At 43.2% G+C, this 16,962-nt stretch overlaps 1 protein-coding gene across 5 annotated transcripts in view; it reads left to right on the top strand.

Moving 5' to 3' along the window:
• LOC148516718 (zona pellucida sperm-binding protein 3 receptor-like) overlaps positions 1-16,962 on the top strand; it is a 200,861-nt gene that overhangs the window by 58,862 nt on the left and 125,037 nt on the right. For all 5 annotated transcript variants that reach the window (XM_088479634.1, XM_088479636.1, XM_088479632.1 and 2 more), the window contains 2 exons: positions 4,207-4,392; positions 4,485-4,581. In XM_088479634.1, the coding sequence (XP_088335760.1) occupies positions 4,207-4,392; positions 4,485-4,581 (283 nt within the window). The remainder of the gene's footprint in view (positions 1-4,206; positions 4,393-4,484; positions 4,582-16,962) is intronic.

Genomic DNA, 16,962 nt, shown 5'->3' with positions numbered 1-16,962 from the left:
AGGAGGGTTAGGGTTAGGGGGGTTAGGTTAGGTTAGTCTATACTTACCTATCCACGATCGGGATTTCCAGCGCTGTCGGGCTTCCGCTGCTTCGAACTCTGCTCCTGTTGGGCTGCCGCTGACGGTATATCATACCCATTCCCCTGATTCAGCTTTGGGAATAGAGTGAGAATTAGCACTTAACTGTGTACCTGGACAAACCATGTTGCAATCCAAGGGGTGTAAATACATAAAAATGTTTGCATGCAGTGTAAATACTGGCTGCTTTTGTATGTAGCCCACAAATACTGCACAGCTTTATTATTACACTGCAATTTAGTTGTCAGTTTGGACACCTCTCTCCCAAATCTAAATATCTCTGCACATTTTAAATCTGCCCCACCTGCAGTGCAGCATGGTTTCACCAAGATGATCAGTTAAGTGCTAAATCTCACTCTATTTCCAAAGCTGAATCAGGCACTGAATGAATAAGGGAGTTAAAGAATACCTTGTCATGGTGTTGATAAGTAAACTAGAGGGATGAAAATGGGAAATATAAATTAAATATGACTGCAAGAGATTTGTAGAAATGCAAGTGAAAACAGTGTTGGTAAATATGTATGCACATTTACACAAGTTAGTTATTGAGTGGATTAAAAGTAGGGGGATGTAATAGGTGCAGAATTGTAATAATAATGAAGACTATAAGCAAATAAAGGATGTGAGGCTAGGCAAGAGACCTAAGATAAAAGACAGTATTTCCAAGTAGATAGAGGCAAACATACATGGGCACAAGTAACGATATGCATTGAGAAGCAAGTGAAAATCAGAAGGTCAGCATTATTAATAGTAATAGAAGTGTTGAGTTCTTGCCGTGACCGCGTAGGGGGTCCAGTAGTAACAGTCCTGGATATGTAGACAGCAGTAGTTTGTTGTGGTGAGTGTGTAAATTTAAATTTTTTGTTGCTAGTTTGTCCTAATATTGAGTGGTCTGTTGATAGATGGAACTTAGAGTATCCTTCCTCTGTTTAAAGTTTAAAGATTTATGGAGATCTATGTCATGTTTGCTGAATGTATGATGCCGATTGTAAAAAAAAAAAGGTAAATGGCAGGGGGCGGCATGTACTATGCATTGCAATTTGGATGCAGTTCACTTATCAGGTGCATAACAGCGTTAATAATGGTACATATGGGGCATGCAGCCAATACTGGAGTTTTTGGATATTTGGCCGCATATTCCTTTTAGTACATCCCACCCAGGTCCTGTTCTAAATCTTTTACATAGATCATAGCTAAGATTTTGATTGCATTGATGAAAAAAGTATACTTCAAAGGAATCAAGCCAGTACTGGGGATCTATATTTAATTAAAGCCAGTACCATTCCTGCTTTGTAAATTATAGCAATAGATTAGTTTACTATCTGTTCACTATTTAAAAGTAATTTGGACATACCTGGTAAAAATGTATACATAGTATATTAAGCAATATTTCTTATTTCAGATTGATTTATAGTCATGGAGAGTTGGATAACAGTAAAGGTGAGTATCCACTTGCTGATGGGCTAACGACGGTACGGTTATAACATCGTAATCGTACAGTAGTTCCTCATCCCCTGTAGTGCCCACATTGAACGATATGTCATTCAGTGCAGGCATCCTCCCTCATCCACGAACACGCCCAATCTGTCGTTATTGGCAGATTTACCGTCATGTCAGGCGATGATTGATGTTGAAAACGACCAGCGGGAGAATGCATCGCTGGTCATTTTCGACATTATACTGCTCGATTTATGCACGATTAATGATCGATTGAATGATGACGATGTCATAATCGTTCAATCGCTCTGTTTAATCTGCAAGTGGATACGCGGCTTAAGTTTGACCTAGTGTCACTAAAGCCAGTGGAAGTGAGATTAATTAAATTAAATTAGAGTTATTGTAACAGAATATAGCAGTTGTTCTGTTTCTCACCTACAATTCAGAAGAACTATGCCAACTAATCAATTAAATAAGTTGTGCTACTCTGTAATAGTAGAAGAGGTCTATACCATGAACATTACGTGCACAGAAATAAATGTGGTGATTTACAGAGTTGCTCGCATCTATGTGACCACACAGACCCTTTCCATCTGCTTGTGGAAGTAGCCGTCATGACTATCACCACCAGTCGTTTACCTGTTGCAAGAGAGCTGTCCGATCTCAGGCAGATCCCAAAATTATAACTACACACACTACATGTGAAAGACCCGTTGTCACTAATTTACACCCGTTCAGTGTTAAGTGTAGATGCAACTGAATTGCGCACGACTTGAAATCGCCCGTAGTTGCTCATAGTGGCATGTGCATGCCCACAGAGCCTGCACAGTGCTAAAAATTACAAAATCCATCCACAAAGCTCTTGCAATGTGAAGTCTAAGAGCCTGATTCAGCAGCGATCGCAATTGCAACTACGAATGCAGATCGAGGGATTGGTAGCTATTGCACATTCGTATAAGCCGAACAGCGGTGCGCTGTGATCTCACTGCCATTATTATTACAGAGGAATCCATCGCAGAGTGAGTAACAGGCTGTGAGCGCTTGGGGTGGTGACGGAGTGGTCGGAAAAACGCAGGCGTGCCTGTCCTGTTACTTTGGTGTGCATAAATTAGCCAGAGCGATTGCATATGCAGCCGAGAGCCCACTGCGTGCGAAGAGACTTGCAGTCTCTGCATCAGGTCAGACCTGGTGTAAATGCTGCATGAGTGGTCGATGTGTGTTGACGGTGCTGATGTTTGCACAGAAGAGCGATAGTGGATGGATGTGAGAGAAGCAGTGGGTGTCTTTATGTCGGTGGTGCTTTGGCAAGCATTAGCATATTTTCGCAGCTGAGTTCAGTGTGAATTTGCAGCTGCAATCGCTTCTGAATCAGGCCCTAAGTAAGTGATGATTCGAATGGGACATGTCGTGTGGTTTATGTGATCTTTGTACTGTAATTACATTTTTAGTTGGCCTTCAAGAACGCTGCTTTCTCTTTTGCCATATTCTGTATTGTAGTGCACCACTCTCTAATACTTGTGGCAGTGGGTGTGGAATGTAAGCTCTCACGAGCAGAGGACCTTATGTGCTTCTCCTTATGCAAACTTTCATCTACTTCTTACTCCCCACAAGGGCACCTAACACTTGGTTGCCCTTCTGTTCCACGAGAGGTTTCTGTCCTCCCTGAGCTCGCCTTAGGACACCTTATTTGAGTGTTATAATCGCTATTGCAGCAATGTGCATAACCCATGTCCTTTTCCTGCATTGTATTGTACTGTAAGTCACTGGTTTCTTGTTCACTTATTTGTTTATGTACTTTGTAAGGTGCTGCGGAACACTTGTGGTGCTATATAAATAAAGGATGATAATAATAATAATAATAGTGGCTTTTTACAGACTGAAGTGTAACTGACTCAGGGGGAGATGTATTAACAGCCGAAGCGGCATCAGCGCACGTTATGTGCACTGATACCTCTTCTCCCCCATGTATGATTGGGGATTTGGGTGGTAAATGACAGGGGCGCATCTACAAGATAGCAGCGCTGATAGCCTGGGCTATGTTTAAACGGTCAGTTTGCCTGACCATTCTGCCCACTTCAGCTGTCGCTATCAACAGCTACAGTCTAGAGAAGCCCTATCCCCACAGCAGGGACAGCTCTGTCCTTTCTGTGGGGGCTGCAGGCGTCATGGCTGCATGCGAGATCTCGCAATACTTGAAAGACCCTGCGCATGCTCAATGGAGCCGGCCGAGACTGAGACACAGCGCATCAGCACTAGGCTGATGCGCTGTGTACTCAGGCAGGGATCGCCGGAGGGGGGAGTTTTCACTCCCCCGATTCGGCCATTGAGATGTTAATACATCCTATCTTTAAAGCTTCCTGCTTCGTCTCGGTTAAGAAGCAAAGCAGGAAGCGTTACAGCAGCACGTTAAGTACCGCTATAATACATCTCCCCCACTATCTGATATAAGGAGAACTTTAGTTTGGATCAACTTAATCAGCACTGATTTCATATTAACATATTGTGGGACTTTTTTTCTTTAGATCAGGAACTGCTACTCCGCCGAGTTTATAGTATCTAAATAGAATATTTATGTGACCTATAAGTTTCAAATTGGCTCTTGCCAAAGAATGTAATATAGTCTGACATGAAAGCCAGAATGACAGTGTTTTGAAATAATATAATCTGATCAGTTTTGGTTTGTATTATTAGGAGCATGCAACGTTCCTGAAAGACTCCAGTTTGCAGATTCAGATGAGCTTGGCAAGGACATCTTTCTTCCTGGTACAGTAGTGTCATATAAATGCCGACTTGGTTATAAACGTGTACCTTTCACTAAAGCTACAATAACATGCTTATCCAACTATACTTGGTCCCAGACGGAAAATTTCTGCACGCGTAAGTACATGATTTTTCAATCACAATATCTAGATACAGTAGCTGACATTTGTATTACTGACTTTTGTCTGTGTTTGTTTTGTTGCTGGCAGGTAAATCATGTGGGAGTCCTGGAGAAATATTAAATGGAGACGTAGAAGCTACTGACACTTTGTTTGGCTCTCGGGCTATTTTTAAATGTAATGAAGGGTAAGTTTTAAATGTACTGTTGGTTACATGTGCTGTAGTGTAATCTTGGATGACTACAAATTATGGAAAGTTATTTACAAAAAAAAAAGCTAATATTTTTTCAGAAAACCTCACATTGGATGAATGTTTATTTTTTTTTATTTCTATATAACCTATAACCTACACAGTATGATTTTTTTATTTCTTTTTTTTTGGGGGGGAGGGTTAGTTATATTGTAAAAAGGTCACTGGTATAGTAGTGGAAGGCCGGTACAATTCTCCTAGATTCCTAGCCTATATATTTTAAAACCCCCAGGAAAATGTCTGTGTTGTTAACAGATTTGTGGGCTTTTTGACAAAGCTGGAAAACGGTTCCTGGGGTTTGAATGGAGAGAAAGGGTGGGCTCCATTCATCAGGCTGATCATTGGGAGACACTGCCTGGGGAAAAGGAGTCTTTTGTGTCTCTGTGAGAGAAACATGTTGCTGAAACCAAGTGAACTATGGCCCTGATTCAGAGCCGTTCGTTAACAGCAGTACGCTCGTTGCGTTCCGATGTTGAGTAACCGCGCATGCGTCGGTGTTACACTGCGCATGTGCGTACGGCAGATTGTGAGTTTTTTTTGTCTCGTTCGTCAAATAGCGTACAGGAAGTGACATGTCAAATGTGATTGACAGAACAGGGCGTTTTTGGGTGTTGACGGGGGAGGAGATGGAAAAACGCAGGTGTGGCGAGGCGTTTTTTGGGCGTACATACATTAACAAATGCGAACGTCAAATGTGTTCGTACCAACTCATACGTCACTGGATGATCCTCTTTCCCTTCAAAATGCTCGCACAGCTTAGGGTCTGGATAACTCGACCACAGTGGCGATGGCCTTCTCCTCCGTCCCGGCACTCCACGATGTTGCATCGATTAATCACGGCTTGTCAGAAAATCAATTAGTGTTGGATTGAATACCGGCTTGGTATGTGTTTGGAAAGCAGTTTTTTTGGATAGCACAAAACCGAACGCAGGTGGAAATCATAGCTGCTAATGTCTGGATTACACAATCAATTAGCGTACATTTGTGGGGGTGTATTTTGGCCGCAATGTGTTCTTTTTGGACTATTGTAACAATAATGTCATCATGTTTAGGTTTTGTGCCTCATTTTGTGTTTGCAAGGTGATTTTTCCTCCTTAGGTAATGTTTTAAACGTTCCTTAACGAGCCCTTTTTTTTCAATGTGTAATTTTTTAGGTTGAACGTGGTTGGCTTGTGGGCCCGGATTAAATGTAACCCATTTTTATAATAATGTCAGAATACAAAGTTGTACATTTGTGGAAAATTTATTGGTATCCCACAAAAAATAAATGCACATATTTAACTCAAACATTTTTGGCAGTGTTCATTCCACAAAATTTATTAATTGTGCAAACAATAATTTTTGGGTAAACGTAAATGCAAAAATTAAAAACAATTCACAAGAAAAGAGAGGGAAGTTTTGGCCAGAAAGGAATATGAGGCAAGCACAGAAGGAGTGTGGGAAAAGTAGCCAATGGTGTCACCGTTTTTTTGGCCGTTTGGCTGGGGGAGGGAGGGCGCCAGACCGGGTCCGGGATGTCATCGGGCTGGCCTGTCCAGAGGCAGATGTTGTGGCCTCTGGACTAGGCACAGGGCTAGGCACATTTGGAGGATTGGCTGATGTTGTGCCAGAGGTGGAGGATCCTGATGTTCCGGCAGGAAGGGAGGTCGGCTCCACCATGTGCTGGCGAATGAGCTGCTCCAGGGCAGTGGCGATGCGGATGTTGGCCCTGGTATTTTCCACCAGGGCCTGACCAATGGTCACGTTGGCCGCAGCATTTTGCTCCAGGGCCTCAGCCACCCGTACCAGACTGGCGTCCATCCTCTGCAGAATCTCCGTATGGAAATCCGATTTAAAATTGAGTTCTGCGAGGGGGATTGCCCTGGACTGGCTTCTGCAGGGTCCTCAGCCGGATGTACTGGTTCCTCCCCTGCAGAGCCAGCAGAAATTCTGCGGCCAAGGCTCCCCTCTATAGCAGACTCATCCGCCTGTGTCTCTGTTGGAAAAATGAGAAAAGACTCACATTAGAATCTACATATTGGCACAATAACATTTCAGAGTTGGTGACATCACAATATTTACCTGGGACAACATGAGGAGCCGCAAAGTCTGGCATGTCCGTATCCATGTTGGACACGCCAAACACCTCCACAGGCTGCACACACCCCTGTGCCAGCTCTTCTAAATCAGTCAACTCCAATGACACAGGGGTGGGACCCCCACCTGTCCCCCTTGCATGCCTAGCCCTGTCCGCCAGTTTTTGCTTCAGGCGATATTTGAAGTCGGCCCATCTGTGGGATGAAATTGGAACCATTATCCTTTTGTTTAAAATGGGTTTTGGTTTTAGGGGGGGCCGTTTGACATCCCGGGCTAGACGGACATAATCACCCACCCTACTGACATCCACGGCTACCTCTTCCCACATTCTCCACTTCTGGCTTGCACTCATATTCCTGTCTGCCTGTGGCAGGATGTCCACACACTTCTGAATCAAAACCTCCATCTCCTTTCTTGTGAATTGTGGCTGCCTTTTCTTTTTGGCAGCTTTGCCCGGAATACTGGGCCCAGCAGCCTCTTCCATGTCATCCTCCTCACCTATTTGTGTAAATTTGCAGAATTCTCAACTTCACAACTTGCACAATATTATGTTTCTAAATAATCATTGAGTCAAAATGCATGAAATACTTACCGCCTGACTGTTGTCCATTGTTTCCCTGGTCTGTAGCCATGTCTGAGCTCCAAACAAGAAATACACCAGAATTTAGTTTTTTTCTCGTGACGTATTTATACATGCGTCCTTATTTTGCGGCCGTATCATTGATTGTGCGTTCCTATGATCCCTCCTTAATTTGTGCGGGAAACGAAACACTATTTATGGCTTGGGGCGTCTCGATTCGAGGTGGCGTTTTTTGAATGTTGGAGGTTACGTTGGTTGGAGTTGATTGTTGGCTGGTGTAGGAGTTAGCGTTTTTTGAAGTAGTTTTTTTTTATTTATTCGTTTTTTGATTTCCATTCGTTTTTTTTCCCTTTTAATTTTTTTGGTCGTTTCCAGTTTTGGTAAGTTTGTGGAAGTCTAACTTTGGGTCAATTTGTCTCTCATTCTGGTGACGATTTTTCTATTAATTTTTTCCCGTCATTTCATCTCTCTTAGGTTTTATTTTGGCTCTGCCCCAAAGACCTTTTGATCCGGATTCTTATATATTATCTCTTGGTAAGTTCATTTGTTAAACTGTTTTGGAAATGTACTTGTTTGTCTTTTCGCAACTTTGGTTGGCCTTACACATGTAACGTTTGTTTTTCCAAATCCGAAATCTGTGTTTTTTTTTTTATTTACGCAGCGTTTTTGTAACTTGTATTTGCGAACAAATTAGCGCATTTTTACTACTTACTATTGTGACTTGTATTTGCGAACAAATTAGCGCATTTTTACTACTTACTATTGTGACTTGTATTTGCGAACTAATTCGCGCTTTTTTACTACTTACTATTGTGACTTGTATTTGCGAACAAATTAGCGCTTTGTGAAATGTTTATTCATCCCTTAAAATTGTTTGTGTTTTTTCGGTAGCATTTGTTGCTTACATTTGGCCTCAATTTGACGTAGTGTGCGCAATGTCGTTTTGCTCTTTGCCCAAATGTGTGTGTGTCCCCTTTTCTGTTTTTTCTTGCTTAAATTTTGGAAAAAGACATGGCCAGCATAAAATTATGTATATTTATGTTGTGATTCTTTCCAGTTTCAACATATGACAATACCCCGGCATGTAAGCATCAATGGATGGTATTTTCAAGCTAAGTAAAAATGTTTTTTTTTGGGTGGGGTAAAAAGCATGACATTCCAATCTTGCCATTTCAGGTTGATATGGGTTGGATTGTTCTGGCCCTGCTCCCGGAAGCCGACCAACCTCAATCTCGTCCCAGGCGTAGGCATCGTAGGCGTGCAAGGCCCCAGATATTTCGAACACGTGTCACCCTTTTTGGAATGCCCGATGATGAGGTTTTAAGATGCTACCGTCTTCCTCCAAAAATCATCATAGACACTCTCTCATTAATAGAGAGTGATCTTGAGCGGCAAATTGACAGTACTACAGCAATACCACCACTTACGCAATTTATGGCGGTGTTACATTTCTGTGCCTCAGGATCGTTCCAAACAACGGTGGGAATGGTGGCGGGCATCTCACAATCCTCCTTTTCCCGGATCCTGAGGGCAGTGATGGAGGCACTTTTCAAGCACCTCCATCATTTTATTCAAATGCCTTTGGATAATGGTGCCCTTAGTGTGGCCAAGGCCAATTTTTACCAAATAGCTGGCTTCCCACACATCATAGGGGTTGTGGATGGTACTCACATACCACTTCAGCCTCCAGCACGGCTGGAGGCAATATTTAGAAACCAGAAACACTATCACTCCCTCAATGTAATGGTGGTATGTGATGCCTCCCTCCAGATCCTGTCCCTGAATGCAAAATTATCAGGAAGTGCACATGACTCCTTCGTCATCCGGCAATCAGGGATATGGCACAAATTAACCAACCTTCAAGCTGGTGATGCGTGGCTTCTGGGTAAGTGGAGACCTTTAGTACATAACAATGTTAAGCTTCATACAGAGTGAGCTTGATGTTGACTATTCTTTTTCACAGGAGACAGTGGCTACCCTTGCACGCCCTGGCTGCTCACTCCTTATTTGGCTCCCACACCAGGGCCACAAAGTGAGTATAATTCCACACTTACAGCCACCAGGCAAGTGGTGGAGCGCTGTATCGGCCTTTTAAAAGGCCGATTCAGATGCCTCCACCGCTCTGGTGGCGAGCTCATGTATTTGCCGGATATGGTTTCGAAAATTGTGGTCCTGTGTGGGATATTTCACAACATCGCCATAAGGAGTGGTGTCCCAATGCAGCCAGAGGATGCCTTACCTGAGGATGGCCCCCCCGAGGTTGGTCAGAGGTTAGTATGTGGGGGGGCCATACGCGATGATGTGGTGGCCAGATTTTTTAGGTAATTATTGACAAAACAACAGTGTTGATACCTAATGTGGTCGTGTTTGTTTGAGAACATCTATTTTTTTTAATTTTTTTTCTCCATCTTCTGTTTTTTAACATAATCTTTGGCACTCCAACGATGACTACTTCCTGCTACCCTTACAAAACCTGTATGTGGACATTTTGGGGATATATTCTGGAACCCATATTGCAACGCCATATTTGTGGAATCATGTTGGCATGGTCCTTCATCAACCAGTTCTTGATTTGTTGTTTTTTTATTTGGTTTTGTTGGTATGTGTTGTATTTGAGATTATCACTGTGTGTTTTGTTTGTGAGTGACCACTTTGATTTTTCAGTTATGTTGTGAATAAATGTTTTGAGAGTGAAATGTTGTACCTTTTTTGGAACGTTACCAGCAAGTGTAACCAGGTTCACACACGTTACATTTGACTAAGGGGTAATCCAGTACTGACGCCAGTTGCGCTAAAATGTAATCTGTTTTCAGGGTCCAAACCAACACCAAAAGGAAGCCTGTACAATCATTTGGCTTCGTAAGATTGGCCTAAGCAGCTTGCACACCAACTAGGAACCTGTAAAATGTAGAAATATCTAATTGTGACTACACCAAAAAAGGGAAATGAGATTGTTACTGTTAGGTGTTTCTTGTGGCTGTTTTATTTAAAAATACAACACACAATCTTAGTGTCAAAAAATGGAAATCCTTGCAGGAACAGTCTACTTATGTCAGGGTAAACAATCTGTGATTTTGAAAAAACGAATGAGCCAGAACGTTACTTCGAAAATAACACTTTATTTTGATAATGGGACAAAAAAAAAAAAACCTAATCCCTAAGGAGGACCGACATACGGTCAAGGACCACCAGCACCCCTATTATATTGTGGCGCATCTGGGCCACACAGGCGGATAATTCGGCCCGACGCCTCTGTTACTCTGTGGGTGAGAAAAGTGTGGGGATTAATACAACATTAGTGAAACCACATTAAAAAACAAGCCAAAACCAAACCCCCCAAAAAATAAAAAAAAAATACAGCATTAAAACACATCAAACTAAAATGGTGTAGGCCAAAAATACAAGGCCTATGTACAAATTTCGACAGGTGTGATATGTGTATGTGGAAAACAGCAGTAACAGGTAAAGGCAATCGCAGATATGAGGACAATGAATAAATATGAAATACAGGGAAAACATGGCCATGCAGATATGAGGACAATGAATAAATATGAAATACAGGGAAAACATGGCCATGCAGATATGAGGACAATGAATAAATATGAAATACAGGGAAAACATGGCCATGCAGATATGAGGACAATGAATAAATTTGAAATACAGGGAAAACATGGCCATGCAGATATGAGGACAATGAATAAATATGAAATACAGGGAAAACATGGCCATGCAGATATGAGGACAATTAATAAATATGAAATACAGGGAAAACATGGCCATGCAGATATGAGGACAATGAATAAATATGAAATACAGGGAAAACATGGCCATGCAGATATGAGGACAATGAATAAATATGAAATACAGGGAAAACATGGCCATGCAGATATGAGGACAATGAATAAATATGAAATACAGGGAAAACATGGCCATGCAGATATGAGGACAATGAATAAATATGAAATACAGGGAAAACATGGCCATGCAGATATGAGGACAATGAATAAATATGAAATACAGGGAAAACATGGCCATGCAGATATGAGGACAATGAATAAATTTGAAATACAGGGAAAACATGCACACGCAGTTAGGGCCACAAAGACAAACATGAAAACCACAATCCATAAAACTTACTTTCTGCGATCTGCATGCGAAAGCATGCCAGCAAGCGGGGTGTCCGCCGTTGCAGGTCCGACCACCTGCGCTCCAGCTGCCCGATCTGGCGGCGTGAGCCGAAGGAGCGCAGGCGGGCCCGTACCTCCGCATATGCGGAACGCTTCTCGCGGTTGGTGATGGGTGGAGGCTGGCTGGTGATCCGCCTATCCATCACCTCCGTAAGCACCAGCAGCTCGCGCCTGGTGAATGCGGAGGCTCTCATGATGGCAATGGTGTTTTTCTTAAAAATCATTTTTGATAAAAAAATTTTATGATTGGCTAATGTATTTGGGTAATTAACAGGACCTATTCTATTGGTTAGTGTATGAGTCATGTGTTCGACAGGGCCAGAAATCTGTTGAGACTTATGATAGGCTTGATGCAGTGACATGCGTAAGCAAATTTAAATAAAGAAATGAACTCCGGGAAATATGCGGCCTGAAAAACAAATAGAATAATTCTTTAATTGAGGCTAACATGTATTTTGACAATTAAAAGCGAATGTTTAAGCCGTACGTATTCTGCGGGTAAACACAAACACGGACATGAATAAAGTTTATTGCATTGTGTTAAAAAAAAAAAAAAATTAGCGATTTGATATATTGATTGGCATGATACGATTGAGGGAGGTAGGCAGAATAAACGAGCAGTTAATCGAAATCTGACAGTCCAACTTCCGGGTAGTACTTGTGCGTGCGTTCCCTTCAAGCCACTTCGGGGATGTACGCTCGCTATTTGGCACGCTCGTTAGTTAGAGGAGGGGTCGCTTGAGTTTGGGGAGGATGTTTGTCTGCGTGCGAAAATACGAGCGTGTGCTTGAATTAAAATATTTTTTTACGTACGCCGAACGTACGAACGGTCACTTGCGTCCGGGTCTGAATGAGGGCCCATGTCTGGTAAGAACTTCTTGTACTTTGTTTTGTTAGTAAGCTAGGATCACTTCTGTGTTTAGTTAGTGCCAGGCGGCAAGACGTTTATATCTGTTTATTTTGTTTTGGCTGCATAATAAAACCAACAGACTTTGTGGGATTTCTCAGCTGCGCAGTGCCTTCTACCCCTGGAGATGGTACTGGTTCCCCGACCCTGTTATATGTGGTAGAGAATTCGGGCAGTGATCTGTGTGTAAGTGAATGGAGCAGCAGCTTTGAGAGCCCTGCAGAAAGCAGGTCTGTGTCTGTCTGGACTGAAGGTAAATATGGCACAGAGTAAAACTGCAGGTGCAAACCTCTGAAGAGGCTTTTTCACAGTGTGACATGCTGGGAGCTGTGGTGCCTCACACACAGAAGCAAATCCAGGTGGTGCTCTGTCTGCACAGTTGTGGAATCCAGTTCAGTTAAAGGGCCAGACTTTGCTGGAACCAGTGCTGATACATGTCCTGGGTGAAAGTGGCTATAAAATTGCTGGAAAAACTCAACAACATGGAGGATGTTATCAAGGCCTTGCTACAAGCGACAGCAGCGCAGCAGGAAGCCACCAGAATGCAGCAAGAAGCTACCAGGCAACATCAACTGGGGGTTGAGGAGATACGGAGGCAACAGCACCAGGACCATGAGATCCTTAAAAAGGTGATGTAGCATCTTGAAGCACGACCTGAAAATGCTGCCCTAAATGTCCAACCCAGCTCCAGATGGGCTAGTAATTTCCTTAAAAAATTGACAGAGACTGATGATGTGGAGGCTTATTTGACTACGTTTGAGAGGACTGCCGAGCAGGAGAACTGGCCTAAGGAACAGTGGGCTGGTCTGCTGGCCCCTTTTCTCTCAGACGAGCCTCTAAAAGCTTACTTTGATTTAAGCATGGCAGATGCTTTGGACTATGAAAAACTAAATGCAGAAATTCTGACTTGCCTGGGAGTTACACTGTAGGTCCGAGTGCAACGTGTGCATCACTGGGTGTACTACATGGACAAACCTCCCCATTCACAAATGCACAGTGTCATCCACCTGACCTAAAAATTGTTACAACCAGAGACCTTAACTGGACCCCAGATGGTGGAAAGAGTTGTCATGGACTGTTACTTGAGGTCCATGACCATGGCTTTACGCAAATGGGTGAGCCACAGGGATCCTAAGACAGCTGACCAGATAGTAGAGATGGTGGAAAGGTATTTGGCAGCAGATGAATTACTGGCTATACCGCAGCAGCCCCTAGATCCACGACAGCGCCTTTCAGTAAAACCTGGTAAGACTGTTCCGTGGGAAAAGGGTCCTGGGCGGTTAAGACAACTTAAAATTTAAGAGACTGTGGGTGCTTGGTCCAAAGATTGGCTAGTGGGTCCAGAAAGGTCTCACCTGCCTAAAAGACTTGACAGTTACATGATTAAATGTTTTAGGTGTGGTATGCTAATTGTTGTTGTTGCTAATTGTCCAGTTGTTTAAGAACCTATGCAATGTGATGTTGTCTTTGAATGTCGCAGAATGTCTTACTTTGCCAGGTTAGCCTGTACTGTTGCACCTTCGGCTGAGCCCAAAAAACACATGTGTGATATTGTTATGGGAGGTAACCGGGTAAAGGCATTGTTAGACTCAGGAAGTGTAATCACACTTGTGAAAGATGGGTTGGTAAATGCTTTTAAGGGTCAGCGAACAACTGTTGGTGTAATTTTGCATATATGGTGACACCCATTATTATAATACTGCTGAAGTGAATATTGAGACCCCTTGTGGTTCAGCTATGTTTAATGTGGGAATGATCCCTTCCTTAGTACATGATGTTATATTAGGGAGAGACTTTCCCCATTTTTGGAAATTATGGAATTGCCGTATGGTCACAGAGATGAACAGTATAAAGCCAGTAGACCATCCTGGTGATATGTTGACCGCTGGTGTGACCACGAAAGGCCCCAGACCCCTGCCCTTTTGCTTGTATGGCTGGGGAAGTAATGGATAATGAGGAACAAAATGAGGTACCTCTTTCATAGGAGGGAGAAGCAGTAGACACTACTGAAAGCATGCCTCCCCTTGAAGTGAGAAAGGATCTGTTTGCATCTGAACAGTTAAGGGGCCACACCTTGATAAGAGCCAGAGAAAATGTGAAAGTCGTTAATGGGAAACCATTAGACCCGTATAACAGGCTTTCGTATCCACACATGGCCATTAACAATGAGCTCTTGTACCAAGTGACAAAAAGGGGTGAGGATGTGGTAGAACAGCTTGTGGTTCCTCAGACATATAGGAGAAACTGTGTTGGACCTAGCTCCTGGTCACATCACCACAGGACACCTAGGGGCTGAAAAGACCACTGAGAGGGTTTTGCAGCTGTTCTTTTGGCCCGGGTATATAAAGATGTGTCTGAATTTGTTCTTCCTGCCCTGAGTGCCACTATCATGCTCTTAGACCCCATTTCAAGAGTCCCCTAGTTCTCATGCCTGTTATAGAGGTCCCATTTAACCGGATAGCCATGGATTTGGTTCGGCCCTTGTTAAAGTCTGCTCGGGGACATCAGTATATCCTCGTAATAGTGGATTATGCTACTCCATATCCTGAGGCAATCCCTTTGCGTAATATGTCAACCAAGGGCATAGCTAGAAAGCTGGTGCATGTTTTTAGCAGGGTGGGAATACCAAAAGAAATTTGAACTGACCAAGGTACCCCCTTTATGTCTAGAATTATGAAGGATTTATGCAATTTTTTTAAAGTTACTCACTTGAGAACCTCTGTTTACCATCCTCAAACAGATGGGTTGGTAGAGAGATTCAACAAAACCTTAAAAAGCATGCTAAAAAAGGTTGTTGACAAGGATGGGAAAAACTGGGATTACTTGTTGCCATATTTAATGTCTATTAGAGAAGTACCTCAGTCTTCCACAGGATTCTCTCCTTTTGATCTGTTGTTTGGGAGACATCCCAGGGGGTTGCTAGATGTTGCTAAGGAGACATGGGAAGGACAACTCACACCCTAAAAAAGTGTAATTAAACATGTATAGCAGATGCAAGATAGGACTGTGGCCGTGGTGACCATTGTCAAAGAATATATGGAGCAGGCCCAACAAGCCCAACAGAGAGTGTATAACCAGAATGCCCGGGTATGTTCATTTGCCCCTGGAGACAGAGTGCTTGTTTTGATACCCACAGTCTAAAGCAAATTTTTGGCTAAAAGGCAAGGTCCGTATGAGATCTGGGAGAAAGTGAGTGAGGTTAACTATAAAGTATACCAACCAGGCAAGAGGAAGCCCAAATAGATATATATATATATATATATATATATATATATTGTGATATCTTGGGGGTAATTAGCTAATTAGCTCAGCAGAGGGTGGATTGGTGCAGTGTTTAGGTGTTTAATGAGGTTCCACACACAGCTTTCAAGTACAACAAATGAGATGGTGCTTTACTTTCTGCATGGAAAACAGGTACAACACAAAGGACCAGAAAACAATAAACAACCTAGCCCCTGTTTAGGGCGTCTAACTCACTTCTTGAGCCCTCTCTAATGTGGTGCAGCTAGTCTGCCAACAAAGTCTCTGCCTGCTTCTTGCAGGTCTATCGCTGGCTCCAGCCTGGCTTGGCTGCCACAGCTTACACAAATACAGTCAGTCCTGGTGGCCTTCCCTGTATCATACAGATATAGGTCCTGGCTTCCTCAGCCTGCAGCTTCACTGCTTTAATGTCACACAGTCTGAGAGAGTTTGTGGTCCCCTCTTGCCTCCTGCAAGGTCCAGACACAGGCCTCCTGGCCCCCAATGGCTCGCTCAGCTTCACTGGGCCCTCTGACTGGTCTGCCTTCTCGTCAGCCCACACCTGAGCTCTATCCACAAGGCAGCCAGTAGGAATCTTCCCATAATGCTTTTCTAGTCTGTGTGGGCGGATCTCCCCTGCCCCACACAGTATCTGCTGCTCACCAGTGCCACCTCTGGTGATACTGCCACATATCCCCCTCCCCAGCTTGAAACCCCTGGGTTCAGCTACATGGGATGAGGCATTCTCATTGTGAAGTCCCTCTTCACTCTCCTCATGAGGGAAATCCACTGTATCCATGATCATACAGACTCTTGTGATCTCTGGGGATCTCATCCTCCAGATTACAGAATTTTCTCCCTCCGAACTTTTTCCTCACTTTATGGTAGCAATGGTACTTCTTGCTTTCTTTATGCAGTACTTGAGGGTCATCCCTGGGTACCACGTCAGGCTTCAAGAACTTGAAGTTATTTTCCCAAAGCGACATACTTCATCTTTACTCTTGCCACTTAAACCTATTAAAGGCACATCTTTTTGCCAACTTCTACTTGACCCATCTTTAACCTGCAGCCTTGAAGCCCTGTATTGGCTACTGGAATATTTCACCGATGGCTCCTTGAAAGAAGAGGAGCTAACATTATCCCGAGAGTCACCAGCATCACAACTTCTGGACCTTGGCATTTTGTCAACAGACAACGTACTGGCACTGTCACCCATAGATTCCAGACTCCCGTGTCCACATAGGATACTTGAATATTTACTCCATTGATCCCCATACTTTATCTCACAGCTTTGATGGCTATCTGCCACTTAAGTCACAGATCTTTTG

The sequence above is a fragment of the Taudactylus pleione genome, unplaced genomic scaffold (genome assembly GCF_031769625.1).
Source record: "Taudactylus pleione unplaced genomic scaffold, aTauple2 ptg000242l, whole genome shotgun sequence".
Classification (NCBI taxonomy): Eukaryota; Metazoa; Chordata; class Amphibia; order Anura; family Myobatrachidae; genus Taudactylus; species Taudactylus pleione.
The sequence above is the reverse complement of the archived record's forward strand: the minus strand, read 5'-3'. Positions and strand labels throughout refer to the sequence as shown.